Here is a 15683-nt window from a genome sequence, read left to right on the forward strand (position 1 = left end):
CCCATTGGCACCTTTCTACAGATCTAAAATACTTTCTTTTGAACGAAGCCTGCAGAAGTAACAACGTTTCAGACCTCACAGGCATTAGCAACACGACTAGTGACTTCAAAGAAAGCTGACCACAAAGATCTAGCAATTGTTGTGGTATGAACTTCCATTTTCCTAACCCCAGTTTGAATCTGGTATCAAACCAAGGGGATCTTCCTGATGGTGTAGTAACGCCACCAACTAGGATAAGCAGTCAACCACAGTCCAGCATTCGCACAGACAGCAAATAATGAAGCAAAAGTACAATTACTTTTCCCTTTCTATCAAAAACTTTAAAAAGAGCAAATTAAATGATTCAGGCACATGGCATTCAGGTAGATTTTTCTAAACTAATCAAATTGGAGAAATTTGACATTTCAAATATAAAACTAGCTTTCCACAGAAAATGAAGGCTCTTCAGCTGAATTTTATGCAGTCACATTTCATTGAACAAGGTGCAATTAGAGACTCTAGAAATAGCATAAAGGTTTGTGCTTGTTTAGTGATCTCTATTTGCTTGCCATGCAAGGGAGTTTCAACAATGTCAAATCAATGGCAGCAACTTCTGGATTCCCACTTAAATCTGCACATGTGAAATCTATAGAAGTTGTTGCCAATTTCAGAGTAATGATTATAAACATTGTGGCAGTATTAATAGCAAAATTGTCAAAGTCTGGACCATTGATTGGAGTTAGCAAATTGCTGCCAGTTAACACTGGAATACACATGAACTGGAACAGACATAGCATTCCAAATGTTAACAATTTGCTACATAGTTTGGCTTTTGGACAAGTTTATTGAGGTCTGCCTCGTGTTTGGAGGATACGTTTTGTACAATCAAGTAATCATTTACAAAATAAATTTCAACATAACCATCCTCATATAATTTCATCAACTAAAATGGAAAAAAGTAGTCACTTGGATGGAAGGTGTTTGTTGTTTTTATGGCTTGGAAATTAATCTGAAATAAGTTAACTTGCTGATTTCTTTTTCAAAGACAAACATGACTACTGAAACCCTTTCCAATAATGGTGTAAAGAATTTGAATACCACTTCAAAATACCTTTTTTAAAAAACGGGCTTGCATATATGTTGTACAATGTGGCATGTATATTAGATTGTCCTTCTTACATCAGTCAATTGATACACAATGATATCAATTCCCAACACAGTGAAGCATCATTTCATTTATGCAATAGTGTGGGTAGTCACACAACATTTCAGCTATTCTCTTTTGTTGCAGTTATATTGAGCAAACTATTTTGAATGTTGTACCCAGAGAAATAATTTGAGGATGGCCAACATGTTATCTGAATAAATATTCTTCACTTACTCGTCTTTCTTCCGAAAGAATAATGGGCACTGTAAACTTGATGTTTTATATTAGCACAAATTCTATAGTATTCTGAAATATTTGCTGATGACAAAACATTTTGCAAGCATTGTGAACTGTGAAGAGGATTGTGGTAGACTTCAAAAGGGATACAGGCTGGTGGAATGGGCAGACAAGGAGCAGATGTCATTTGATGCAAAGAAGTGAGAAATGATACATTTTGAAAGGAAGCACAAGGAGAAGTAATATAATAAAAATAATGCAGGAACAAGGTGACCTAGGTATATATTACTGAAATTATTGAAGGCAGTAAACTGATCCAGAAAATGTAAAAAGATGTATTCTGGGCTTTACAAATAGAGACAGAGCACAAAAACAAAGGAATTATGGTGAACGTTTAGTTCAGCTTCAACTGGAGTATTGTGTTCAATTCAGGGCACCACACAAGGATGTGAGGGCATTGCAGAAGGTGTAAAAAAAACAAGAGTTCAGAGATGAGAGTCTTCTGTCATGTAGTTAGACTGAAAAACTGGAGCTGTTCACCATTAAAATGGTTGACAGGAGATTTGATAGAAGTACTCAAAATCTTGAGCGGTCAAGTCAGAGTAAGTAATCAGAAACCACATCCAATAGCAGAAGAATTAAGGACATGGAGATACAGATTCAAGGTGATCGACAAAAGAACGAGGGGCATCATGAGATAACGTTTCTTTATGCAGCAAGTGGTAAGGATCTAAATGGAAAGGTAAGCAGGCCATTCATTCCCTTGAGCCCAGTCATTATTCAGCAGAATCGTGGCTAATCTGATCGTGACCTCGACTCCACTTTCTTGTGGTAACTACTTGTGATAACCTTTGAGTCTCTTGTTAGTAAAGAATCTACCTACTTCTTTTTTAAAACCATCCAATGACCCTGTCTCCACCACCCTCTGGGGGAGTTCAACAGGCTTTTAGAGAGAACGCATTCTTGAATGCAAGTTGGAGACAGCTTTCAAAAAAGAATTGGAAAATTCACCAAAGGGAATTTTTTTTTGCAGGGCTAAGGGGAAATGCAGGGTGAGTGGAACTAGTTGTGTAGCTCTTACAGAGACAATGCAAGAATCAATATCATTGTTCTGCTTCACAAAGAGATGGCATTCTGCAAAATATTCTAAAATATCCCTGCATCTCCCTGTGCTTGAAAATTTTTCACCATCCTTCAGCTGAAACCTAACTAATGAATTACAAAGCTTTCCTGTAGGTTTCCCATTTTGGTACTCTATGCCTCTATCTATAAAACCCCGGATCGGTATTTTTAAAAATATAAACTGCTTCATGAACTTGACTGCCACCTTCAAAAGGATCTGTGTTCATACAGCCTCAGGTCACTCTGCTACTGCACTCTCTTTATTGTTGTACCATTTAATTTACATTGCCTCTCCTGATTTTTCCTTCTAGTACAGAAACCTATTACAAAACAACTATTCTCATTTGTTTCTGTTGATATAGAATATGCAGAAACAAATACACGTTTTCAGATACTCTTGTGGCTTTTGTGGATTTTTATGGCAGGTCAATAGCAATGTTGGGGGAGGGAGGGGTAGAGAGGAGGGATAGTGAAGGAGTGACATTAAACAGTTGCTGACCTCAGTATGTTCAATTAATGAGGGAGCTGGGGAGGGGGGAGCTTGTGGTGGTGTGAGCTGGAAATGGAGTGGGGGCTGGGCAGTACTAGCTTTAATAGTGCCTTGGAGCAGTCAAATCTGCCTCAGACCAGCTGCCTTCACATTCTTGCTTAGTCATTGGAAGCAGTAAAATCTGTTCAGGTAGGCGCACATGTTGCAGAATTCTCTGGATACAAATAAAATTATATCGCTTGAAGTACCAGAATTCTTTTACTCAGACAGTAGTCAGTACTACTACTTCAGTATCAGCAAGCAGTCCCAATAAAAATAACCAAATAAAACTTCTGCCAGTTCCTGCCATTCTCCGAAAGGTAGATGTGCATTAAAAAAAGGCAATGATCAAATTATTTGCATTCAGTTGGCCATAAATGTCAGAGCCTTCTGGTTAGGAGGATAACCATTTAACTATTTTAGCTACAGTTGACATTGAACAAGTGTGCAACTTGTTCAAGATCTACAGCAGTTCATTCTTGCACATTGCCAATTTTAATTGGTCCAACATTGATAGCTCTACTTTCAGCCGCTAAGGCCTGAGCTTGAACCTCCCTCCCTACATATCTCCCAGTCACACCTACTTTGAGATATTGTTAAAATCCATCTCTTTGACCAAGTTTCTGGTTAGCACTGCTAATATCGCTGTTTGAGGACAGCTATCAATTTTTGATTTATCAAGCTCCTGTGAACAACCTTGAAACACTTACAAAGTTAAAGCTCCACATATATACATTTTGCTATTGCAGTAACAGCAAGCAGTCCCAATAAAAATAACCAAATAAAACTTCTGCCAGTTCCTGCCATTCTCCGAAAGGCAGAATTGATTAAGAGTTCAAACCGGAGTGGAGAAACATCCACAAATCAGAGTAAATAACCTCTGCTCAAAAGGGGCAAGGACGGGAAAGAGAGAATATGGTTAGCATCATTTTAACAAGAACAACACACAAAGAATAGTGCTGTGAAGAGAGATGTGCTACTGAAGTTTTACACCTTGAATCAGGACAAATGTAAACTTTCTAAATTTCAACTTATGACAACAATTGGTACTACAGGAGAAAATGTGCCGATTGGCTGAAGCTTGCCATGCTGACAGCAATGAGGAACTATGGGCTTTTCAAGCTCCGGATTAATTCAAAGAGGAGAACATATTCCTTGGGTTTGGACAGAGCAGGTCCCTGTCTATGAATTTCTTAAAAATGTTATTTGATCAACTGAAATTTGGCACTCTTGACTGTAACATGGAAAACTTCAGCAACTTGTCTGTATTCAACCTCTGTACTAACAAGTGACTGTTTATACAGAAAGGCATGAACCTGCTTTAAAATACTACTTTTTTATGACTGCAAGGTGATCCAAAGCACTTCTAGTCAATTAATTATTTTTTGAAATATAGTTACTGTCATAATGCAGGAAGCACAGACAGACAACTTGCACATCACATGAATAACACAAACTGCAATGAATGACTCATTATGTCACTGTTGTTTTTTCCATCATGCCATAGAATTTGGTAAGCCCACCCAAGGACAGGCAGGACCTCAGTTTAATATCTTTTTCAAAGTTTAGCATTTCCAGCAGTGCATTTCTCCCTCAGGACTGCACAGGCAGAGGTGCCGAGAATACATGCTCAATTTTAGAATATTATGGAGGTGTCGGTGTTGGACTGGGGTGGACAAAGTCAGAAGTCACACAACACCAGACTATAGTCCAACACATACTTCACCTGACGCTGGGACAGCGCTCTGAATGCTTGTGATTTCAAATAAATCTGTTGGACTATATCCTGTTGTTGTGTGACTTCTGACCAAATTTAAAATAACACAACTAAACTAAACACAACTATTACCTAAACTTGGTACTTGAACATTTTGATAAAACAAAATAGTCACAAGATGGCAACCTTGGTGTATACTGGATCATTTATATGTTTAAAACAAAATTCACGAAAAATCTGCACAGATTATCGGAAACCTGTACAGTTACATTACGTTTATCTGATAGACTTTTGACAAAGTAAGATGTTTTGACACACTGCTTACAGGAACGTGAAGTAAAGTCTTTGCTTCATTTTTCTTCAGGCTGGAACCTTCCACTGGGATGTAGTCTATTTTTCCACTTTGTGCATAGAGGAGGTGTGTGCCTGGGGGCAGTGGAATGACATCTGGTCTAGGTGTGGGCCCAACTATCACAGGAGGAGTGACTGTCTCAAGGCCTGTCAGAACAGTAGAAGAAAACCAGATGGTCATGTTTAGATAGCACTCCATCACACTTTTTAAACAAACACACGTTGAGGGCAGTACATGAATTAATTCAGCCAGCGTTTTTCTTCAGAAATGTGATACAATAATAAAATGATTTGGGGTACAGACACAAAATCATTAAGAATAACAAGGCCACTAAAATGCAAGTTGAGATTCTTTTCAAACCAAATTGAACTGAAAAGCAAGAAAGTTACGTTGAATTTATATAGACCTTGGCGAGATCATACTTGGAGAACTGTGGATACATAGAATAACAAATATAATGTTGTTTTCCATTACTGAATATTGAGATTCTGGAGAAATGGCAGAGAAGATTTACAAGGATGATGTCAGAGCTGAGAGGTGATTACTATAAAAAAGAAAGTAGAAAATGGGTTGTTGGTAGCAGGGTGGTAATATCTTTGGATTAGTAACCCAGAGACCCAGGATAACACCGTGGGCATAAAGTGTCAAATCCCATCACAGCAGTCAGTAGAATTTAAATTCAATTAATAAATCTAGAATATAAAACTAGTCTCTGTAATGATAACTATTATTGATTGCTGTAAAAACCACCTGGTTTTTAATACCTTATATAGAATGAAATCTGCTATCCTTACCTGATCTGGCCTACATGCAATGGCATATCCAGAGATTACAGCATTAGAAAGAGCACTATCATGGAGGTGGTTTTAACCAAGGATAAGAATCTTAGAACTGGGATATTTAGAAACTGGGAGCTAGAAAGCACAAATGATCATAGGTAATAGAATATTAAGAGTTAATGTAAAGATAGCAGATTTTAGGATGTCTTACAATTTAGAGAGCTGAAGAGACTTCTCCATATATTGCTGGCAATGGGATTTATTAAAAGATGGCTGAAGCATTCAGTTCAAAATGACAGATAATAACTCAGTTGATGCTTTGTTACAAATCTTTATACCGTTCTTGGCCTTTAACCTTTATCTTAGTAGTGCTTCAATAGATTCAATTACAGTTTTCAAGCTTTCCCAGTCAGATTTAGCTGTTCACATATTTCACATGACCATCAGGTTCTCTGTCCTCCATGTGGCTGTACATTACACAACTGGGAATGTGTATATACCTTAAAAGGACAAGAGCTTATCCCAAACCAAAGACATGTGTTAACTAAGTGCTATTTTCAGTTGAAGTGCAGACTTGTGGCATAAACTGCTATAAAGAGTAAACTTTTCATGCAGCTGTGATTCTGACCTCTGAATGTGGAAACCCTTCTTTAGAAAAGTAGACTATTACATCAAGAGTGTTTTAAAAAAAAACACACCGACTGGAATATTTAAGAACTTGTCTCTTCCAGAGCTACTTGCCAGATCAGAATAATAACTGCTATTTTTAAAAAATGATTTTCACATGATCGAAAATAGTCAATTTACTGTCAAACAGGTTCACAAAGTGATAATTTTGTTTTTTGTATTTGTTGCCTTATAAGTATTAAAGTTCACTTCTCATTAGCTGTACTATGAATAACCCCCTACTTGCAAGTATTTACTGCAATGAATAGCAAATTCCAGAAATACCATCTCTTTTGTAAACATAGCAAGGGGAAAAAAATCTACTGCAGTTCAGCTCTTTTTACTGTACAAAGAATGGGAGCAGAGAACTGCACTGTATTACTGGCCACTCCACCAGTATTAACTGATGCTACACAAGATAAACTCGCTTCAGGAGCAAGCTGAGACCCCATGCTTTCAAACTCTCAAATGAATTAATATTTTCTCAAGCCATGTCACTGGAAGGAATGTGGATAGCAGGGGGAAGTTGGAAGAAAATGTTTCAAGCAATTTTATTTCCCATAGGATCTATCAAAATGACTGTATTTGAAAACAACTACACTCAAGCTAACTTGAGCATGTGATGAAGCCGTTCCACGGGTGACCAGCTGTATGAATGGCTTACAAAGAATCCAGCAGTAAATGGAAAAGTTTTAGATGCACATACCTTCAACTCCATTCAATTTTGACAACTTACATAGGTCCCACTCTTTTCATGCTATCATTAGCAGCAATGCCTTCAATTATCTAGGCTGCAAATGCTAAAATTCCCTTGGTAAGCATCACTCTGCTTCTCACCCCTCATTTATGACCCTCCTCAAATCTTTGGTCAAGGCTTTGTCACCAATCCTATGCTCCTTTCTTTCGCTCAATATCTCTATCCTGTGAAGCATCTTCATATGATTCACCACACTTAAAAGACGCTAGACAAAAACAGTTTGAGGTCAAGTAAATATTGTAAACAATACCTAGCCCCGCATATTTCCTATATCACAGATATTTAGAACATCGACGATTAATATCTCTGGTTTCAAACAGGCCACTTTACATGGATTATTTGCACTCATTTTTAATAACTTAATCCAAGAGCGCCAATACTTACATGGGGGTCGCACTCCATGGATAGTCCTGGTTCCTGCAATTTCATTACCATTTGTGTCCACACACCAGCAGCTCTCTTGGCTTATGAGGCACTGGACTGGCACATAATTCCCATGGACATCACACTCAGGGACGTAGAAGCCAGCAGGCCTGGGTCCTCTTGGCTGCAAGCTACTCACAATACTGTCCCTGTGAAGCTCACATTGCGTTTTCTCGGAGCCTGTTCAGCAACAAATAGAAAATACAATAGTTTAAGGTCTGAGTTCACACAGAATGGCTGACTATCTTAACTGGGCATAGGCTGGATATTCAGATATATCAGACACAATAATAATATCTTTGAAAAAAAAATAACCAGATCTTACTAAATGTTTTCAAACAGACTCTATTTCACTGTTGTCTTGATCCTTAAATTGTTTGCCATACTAACACCACTCTTTGTCAATGAAGTTGGTAGGTAAAAAGCACCTGCCATACAAAAGGGCAGAGGAAATTGAAAGAAGGATCAATTCCTCAATCATCATTAAATGGACCTCATCAGATAGAACCGTATACCCAAATTCTGCTAAGGCCTAATACCTGCTCCCCTGACTTGCAACCCTGCTCTTAAATATCCAACTTCCCATCTAATCCTTAATCTTACTGCTGTCCATCCAAAATTACCTGTTGGGACTACCTGCCAAACCACAAGTTAACATAAGAAAAAAAAATTAGCTTGTCCAAACCATTTAATTCTGCAAATTCTTTCAAAGTCTGTTTCCCATCCTCCAGTTGGGATTTGTAACCTAGTCTCTGTTGGATGGTCGAAGTCATCAATACTTTGTGCCACCACAGCAACTTTTCCTTTCTTTCTGACCAAACACACCCACAAGCACAGAACAACCAATTTTCAACACAGTTCACCCCAAACTCTTCCCCATAGTACTATATTCTAATGGTTCCACTTATATCCACTTGTCCATTCAGACCCACTTTCATGACTGAAAGTAAAGTCTAGTGGCCTGGTCAATATGTATCACTTAATCAATATAATTGAAGCATATGTTCATGAATGACATATGAATGTCAGATTAATCTTAAAATGAACTCATTACACAAAGATGTCTGCTCCAAAGATTACAGGAGTATCTCCAGTCTGGGCACAACTTTCTACTCATAAACCCAACCTAATCAGCAATTATGTATGACCCCTTGGCTAAAAGCATCTGGAAGGGCACCCATAACATACCCACCCACAGATTTCCATGAAGTCCCACAAGCTGTCACTCCAAACTGAACACCTTATCCAGAATTGAGTTTTGGATCAGTAACTGTTGCCACCAGTCAGCATTGGAAAATAAAAGCCAGTTTCTCTGGCTGCCAGTAACAAAGTCACATAGATAGACTTCTTCATGTAGTCCAGCTACCTCCCTTTATTCTTTGGAACTTGACCAAATCAATCCTTACCCTTTTTAAATTCTAGGGAATACAATTTTGGTTTTTGCAATCTCTCTCCAGTCCAGGCATTATTTTAATAAATCAACCATATTTACAATTTCCAAACAGAGTTTGGGAACTGGACATCCAGCTTTGAATTGGGTCAGTACATAGATACTTCAGCAAGGAAGTATAGAACTGGCTCAAGAAAGTGCTCCCGCGAGGAGGTTGAGCAATTCATCAACTTCACCAACACATTCCACCCTGACCTTAAATTTACCTGGACCATCTCTGACACCTTGCTCCCCTTCCTGGACCTCTCCATCTCCATTAGTGACGACCGACTTGACACTGACATTTTTTACAAACCCACCGACTCCCACAGCTACCTGGATTACACCTCTTCCCACCCTACCTCTTGCAAAAATGCCATCCCGTATTCCCAATTTCTCCGCCTCCGCCCTATCTGCTCCCAGGAGGACCAGTTCCACCACAGAACACACCAGATGGCGTCCTTCTTTAGAGACCGCAATTTCCCTTCCCACGTGCTTAAAGATGCCCTCCAACGCATCTCGTCCACATCCCGCACCTCCGCCCTCACACCCCACCCCTCCAACCGTAACAAGGACAGAACGCCCCTGGTGCTCACCTTCCACCCTACAAACCTTCGCATAAACCAAATCATCCGCCGACATTTCCGCCACCTCCAAACAGACCCCACCACCAGTGATATATTTCCCTCCCCACCCCTTTCCGCCTTCCGCAAAGACCGTTCCCTCCGCGACTACCTGGTCAGGTCCACACCCCCCTGCGACCCACCCTCCCATTCTGGCACTTTCCCCTGCCACCGCAGGAACTGTAAAACCTGTGCCCACACCTCCTCCCTCACCTCTATCCAAGGCCCTAAAGGAGCCTTCCACATCCATCAAAGTTTTACCTGCACATCCACTAATATCATTTATTGTATCCGTTGCTCCCGATGTGGTCTCCTCTACATTGGGGAGACTGGGCGCCTCTTAGCAGAGCGCTTTAGGGAACATCTCCGAGACACCCGCACCAATCAACCAAACTGCCCCGTGGCCCAACATTTCAACTCCCCCTCCCACTCTGCCGAGGACATGGAGGTCCTGGGCTTCCTTCACCGCCGCTCCCTCACCACCAGACGCCTGGAGGAAGAACGCCTCATCTTCCGCCTCGGAACACTTCAACCCCAGGGCATCAATGTGGACTTCAACAGCTTCCTCATTTCCCCTTCCCCCACCTCATCCTAGTTTCAAACTTCCAGCTCAGCACTGTCTCCTTGACTTGTTCGGACTTGTCGTACCTGCCTATCTCCTTTTCCACCTATCCACTCCACCCTCTCCTCCTTGACCTATCACCTTCACTCCTCCCCACTCACCCATTGTACTCTATGCTACTCCCTCCCTACCCCCACCCTCCTCTAGCTTATCTCTCCATGCTTCAGGCTCACTGCCTTTATTCCTGATGAAACATCGATTTCGCTGCTCGTTGGATGCTGCCTGAACTGCTGTGCTCTTCCAGCACCACTAATCCAGAATCAAGAAAGTCAAGCCCTACTCATGAGAACTAGTGTCAAGATAAGATAGTCAACATGTTCATGATTCGGACCAAATCATAAAATTTTCCTTTTTCATCCTTCTATGTCTGCTTTCAGGATCTGGTGTGTGGGAACAAAAGCACTCAGGGACTGAAGCGCGTTTATTTTATATCCTGCCTAGACACACTGTTGGGTTATTCTTTTCTGCATGCAAATCCCCCACAGTTTCCAGACATGTGGTAGTTTTCATCTCCAACCACAGTCTGGACTATAGTTATGCCTAATGTTTACATGCTGTCAGGTTCTGGAGCTAATTAAAAATTGAATACAACATTTAACAGGGATTAATTTTTCTCCACTTATCGAAGTTTCTTCACAGCTTGTAAAATAAGAATCAATGACATATTGCCAAAACATATAAAAAATTAACCAGGACAGAGTTCCAAAAGATGATTATGGGACATTGGCTCAGATGGGGTTCCCAAAACATCCATTGGTTTAATGGCAGTCAAATATTGATGCTGTCCAGCAATTTCTACTGAGGACATAACTCCTCGATTGTGAATTGCCACCAGTTGGAGGATTTGCATTGCCCACTGTTAGCCTTGTAAGCCTACTGCGTGTTTCACAAAACATCTCATAAATTAGTTACCTACTAAATTCGCTACAGATATTTAGGGCTGGTACTTAAAGAACCTTTTAATGAGACAATTTATGCTCCTTGATGCTGCTAACTTGCTGGTTAGAAAAGTTAACAGCTTGAACTGTGGTGTTTCATTTCTACAGTTATTACTTTTCAAAATTTGATCATGTGTTAAATTTCTTCCCTTTTCTCTCTTTTCTAACTTTCTTGATTCAATCTTTCCTTCTCTTGATTTCTCTTTCTGTACCCAATTTAACTCCATCCTCCTTAGCTGTTATGGAATCATAGATGCCTACATCACAGAAAACAGCCCTTTGGCCCAGTATTCTGCACCAGTCAAAAACGAACATCTAACTCTTCTAATTCCATTTTGCAACACTTTGCCCATATCTTTGTGTGCCTTGGCATTAAACATGCACATCCGATCATTCTAAAATGGTGGTTTCTGTCTCTACCACTCTTGCAGGCAATGAGTTCTACACTCCCACCAACCTCTGGGTGGAAAATCTTTTCCACACATCCCCTCTAAACTTCCTGCCCCTTACCTTAAATCTATGCCCCCAGTCATTGATCTATCCACTAAAGAGAAAAGTTTATTTCTATTTGTCTTATCTATGCCTCTCATAACTTTTTACATCTTCACACAAAAAGGGAAACAGCCCAACATGAACAAGTATCCAATTTCCACGTTTTGAGCTTCATTTATCAAGAACAAAGGGCTGTCTTTATGATAGGCAATTGTGATACGGAAATATGCTGTTGGGACTATGACAGCAGATCCATGTTAAACCTTTCAATACAGAACCAGATTAATGTGGCTAAAACCTGCAGGACAATTTGTAAAGAAGAGGAGCGCAATTTATTGGATAGTTGTTCCTAATTATTCCTCAGTCCTTTAATCTCATTAGTTAAAGAAATAGACTGCTAGCCTCATGGTTCTAACCAAACCTTTATCACTTCACACTGTTAACAGCAAAAAGCACAAGGGCTAAAGGATGAAGCAACAAAATGGCACACTGCAAGATGTTCCACTTCAGAAAATTCTGTGACATTAAGCTCACCATCTGTTGATATTCATTCACAAGTCCACTATCACAGGGCAGTAATTCTGTGTGTGTTGCAATGCAACAATTGGAAATGGTCTAACATTTGTGGCAACTCTAGAACACATTCTCATTATGTCAGTCATGGTATCACTTGGGCAGCACTCTCACCGGAGTCAAGGAAGGTCTTGTGTTCAAGGTCTACTCCAAAGACTCTCCAAGCAGACATGCCTGTACAATAATGAATGAGTGCTACATTGTCAGAGATTGCCGGCCTTTCAGATGAGACATTAAATCAAGACCCTGCTTGCCCTCTTGGGTAGCCAAAAATTCCACGGCATGATTTCACAAGAGGAGATGAGTTCTCCCCAGTGATCTGGCCAACACTTATTCCTCATCCAGTAACATTATCTGGAACTCTGTGAATGCAAAATCAGCTGCTACAAATCCTACATTACAAACACACCAAAAGCACTTAACTGGCTGTAAATTGGATTAGGAAATTCTCATGTAGGAAAGGGTCAATAAAGGGTCCACCTTTTATTGCTGCCCCCATTACTCAGGAAGTAAAATATGTTTCTGTCTGAGAACCTTGTATAGAGACAGTGTTAGTGATGGACATAGAAGGTAAAACATCCTTCCATATTTGGCCACACCTTTATTAACATATAAGATCTAAACTATATTCAAAAATAAAGACCATGAAGTAATTTGTCCTTCTCCAATTCAAAGAGCTTAAAATCTGCTGACATCCCTTCAATGTTCCAAACTGTGCTTCTAGAAAAATTATTCACCTCATGAATAGCTAAATTCTGCGGTAATTCCTTTCATGTGACACTCTGACAGCTGCATTTTATAAAAGTACATTTCTGACTCTCTGAAAATAATACAGATTATTGTCCCAACAAAGAAAACGATTTAAATAATAATAGACTTGACAGAAAGGTAAATGCATACTTTAACAAGGACTTTCTGGTAGTTTGCCTAATCTAGGGTCAGCATATCAACTGTGCTGCTTTTGTACTTAACATTACAACACCAAAAGAAATTTCAAGTATCCAAGTGTTTGTTATGTCACCTGCTTTTGTGAAAAGTAGTTTAAAAGCAGTATACTCTCTTACAACTCACAAGCAGGCATGTATTTAGATTAGCAATAGAGTCATAGAGATATACAACACTGAGACAGACCCTTTGGTCCAACTCATCAATGCCAGATGTCCCAACCTAATCTAATCCCATTTGCCAGCACTTGGTCCATATCCCTCTAAACCCTTCCTATTCATATACCCATCGCAATGCCTTTTAAGTGTTGTAACTGTACCAGTCACCACCACTTTCTCTGGCAGCACATTCCATACACATACCACCCTCTGTGTGAAAATGTTGCCCCTTAGGTCCCTTATAAATCTTTCCCGTCTCACCCTAAAACTATGCCTCTAGTTCTGAACTCCCCCACCCCAGGGGAAAGACCCTCTCTATATACCCTATCCATGCCCCTCATGATTTTATAAACCTCATTAGGTCACCCCTCAGCCTCTGATGCTCCAAGGAAAAAACAGCTCCAGCCTATTCAGTCTCTCCCTACAGCTCAAAACTTCCAACCTTGGCAACACCTTTGTAAGTTTTGTAATACAGAAAAATTATTTTGTTGATATTATTGGTCTGTTATAAAAACTTGGGTCTTTTGTTAATTGAAGCTTTAAGGTCCTTTCCAGAGACTTGAGCACATGAAGCAGGTTGCCATTCCCAGTGCAGCTTTGAAGGAGTGCTGTACTGCTGGAGGTTCTCTCTTTTGACTGCAGTGTTAAACTGAGGCTCCATTTTGCCCAGTAAGATGGATGAAAATATACCATGATCTCATCATTTTCACATTGATGCCAGTGTGCAAATTTGATACTGCATTTCCAGCATCATAATTGCAAATGCATTTCAAAAGCTACCTAAATGTCTGCAAAGTGTTTTGGCATATCCTGATGTTGAGGAAGACACCACAGAAATGCAAGCCCTTACTTTCTTTGGCGTTGTAGAAAAAAGATTCAGTCCATCAGGTGAAGTACACACTAAAACTTAAGGGCATATCAAATTGAATATTTTCCCCTCTTTTCTTTTGTAAGATTATAATAAATGAGTAGACAAGTTCCCATAGTGCAGCAGCAGTGTATCCATCCCAAGCCAGGAGGCCGAGGCCCAAGTCCCACCCACTCGAGAAGTGTTATGCTGAAAATTAGTGGAATAAGATGATTAACATCAAGTGGTAGCGTTCCAATTTAATGAACTGACTGCATTGGGCATTAACTACCCACGACTAAGAGTCAAACTTATTTACCTGGCTGAGCAGTTGGGACGAAAGTTAAACCGCTTTTCAATAGTGATGGGAATTAGATAAAAGTGAAGGGGATAATTTTCTGGGCCATAATAAATATCAGGGGAGATTGAGTTAATGTAATGTAGTGGATCAATATTCCAGACAGCTTACTGTGTGGGGACAAAATCTAAATTTTACACACAACAGAAATCTTGCATATGGTACATTGTTCACCAGTCCCCAGATTTCAATCGCTAACTTTTAGAAATTTATGAGAATGTGACTGAGTGAAGATTGAAGTGAGTGAAATAATTTCCTTACCTATAGGTGTACACTGGAAGCCATCACCTTGATAGCCAGGGGAACAACGGCAAGTGAAGGATCCAGGTGTATTGTAGCACTGAGCATATCGATGGCATCGGTTTGGCTGGCATTCATCAATATCTTGAAAGAGGAAAACGGTTTCTTGTAACTGAAGACATGACAACACAAGTAGCCATTTAACACCTCAGCCTGTTCTGATATTCAATGAGGCGATGGCTCATCTGTTACTTTACTCCATCTACTATTTTTGGTTTTGTAACTTCTAACCAAATTCTACTAAACAGAGTTTCAATTGATGAACACCTATCCCACTCCCCAAAAAACCTCCAGCCTCAACAGGATAGAGAGAAAGTAACTCAGATTATTGAAATCCTTTGTGGAAAAATGTGTCTCTCAACATCATTCCTACCCACCAGCCCCACTCCCATGACCTCTCTCTAAAGTTAAATATGTCCCCTTGCTCTCAACTCCAACACCATTAACAGAAATAGTTTCTCTCTACCCTTTATTCACCATAAGCAACTCAATTAAATCATCTCATGGTGTGTAACTAAAGCAAATTAAATGTAGGCTTGCATAAGTTTAACCTTTTAGGATAGAAGTTCGGCACAACATCGTGGGCCGAAGGGCCTGTTCTGTGCTGTATTGTTCTATGTTCTATGTTCTATGTTCTAACTGAGCCATTAACAATAATCAATATTGTCATTTCAACCAAAAACGGTCCAG

The 15683-nt window shown here is 39.8% G+C and overlaps 1 protein-coding gene across 1 annotated transcript in view; it reads right to left on the reverse strand.

Annotated features, from left to right (window-relative positions):
* nid1a (nidogen 1a) overlaps positions 1-15683 on the reverse strand; it is a 100904-nt gene that overhangs the window by 24492 nt on the left and 60729 nt on the right. The window contains exons 12-14 of the mRNA XM_072559552.1: positions 14955-15077; positions 7670-7888; positions 5057-5229 (exon numbers count right to left, since the gene is read on the reverse strand). Coding sequence (XP_072415653.1) covers positions 5057-5229; positions 7670-7888; positions 14955-15077 — 515 coding nt within the window. The remainder of the gene's footprint in view (positions 1-5056; positions 5230-7669; positions 7889-14954; positions 15078-15683) is intronic.

This window comes from Chiloscyllium punctatum, chromosome 3 (assembly GCF_047496795.1).
Source record: "Chiloscyllium punctatum isolate Juve2018m chromosome 3, sChiPun1.3, whole genome shotgun sequence".
Lineage (NCBI taxonomy): Eukaryota > Metazoa > Chordata > Chondrichthyes > Orectolobiformes > Hemiscylliidae > Chiloscyllium > Chiloscyllium punctatum.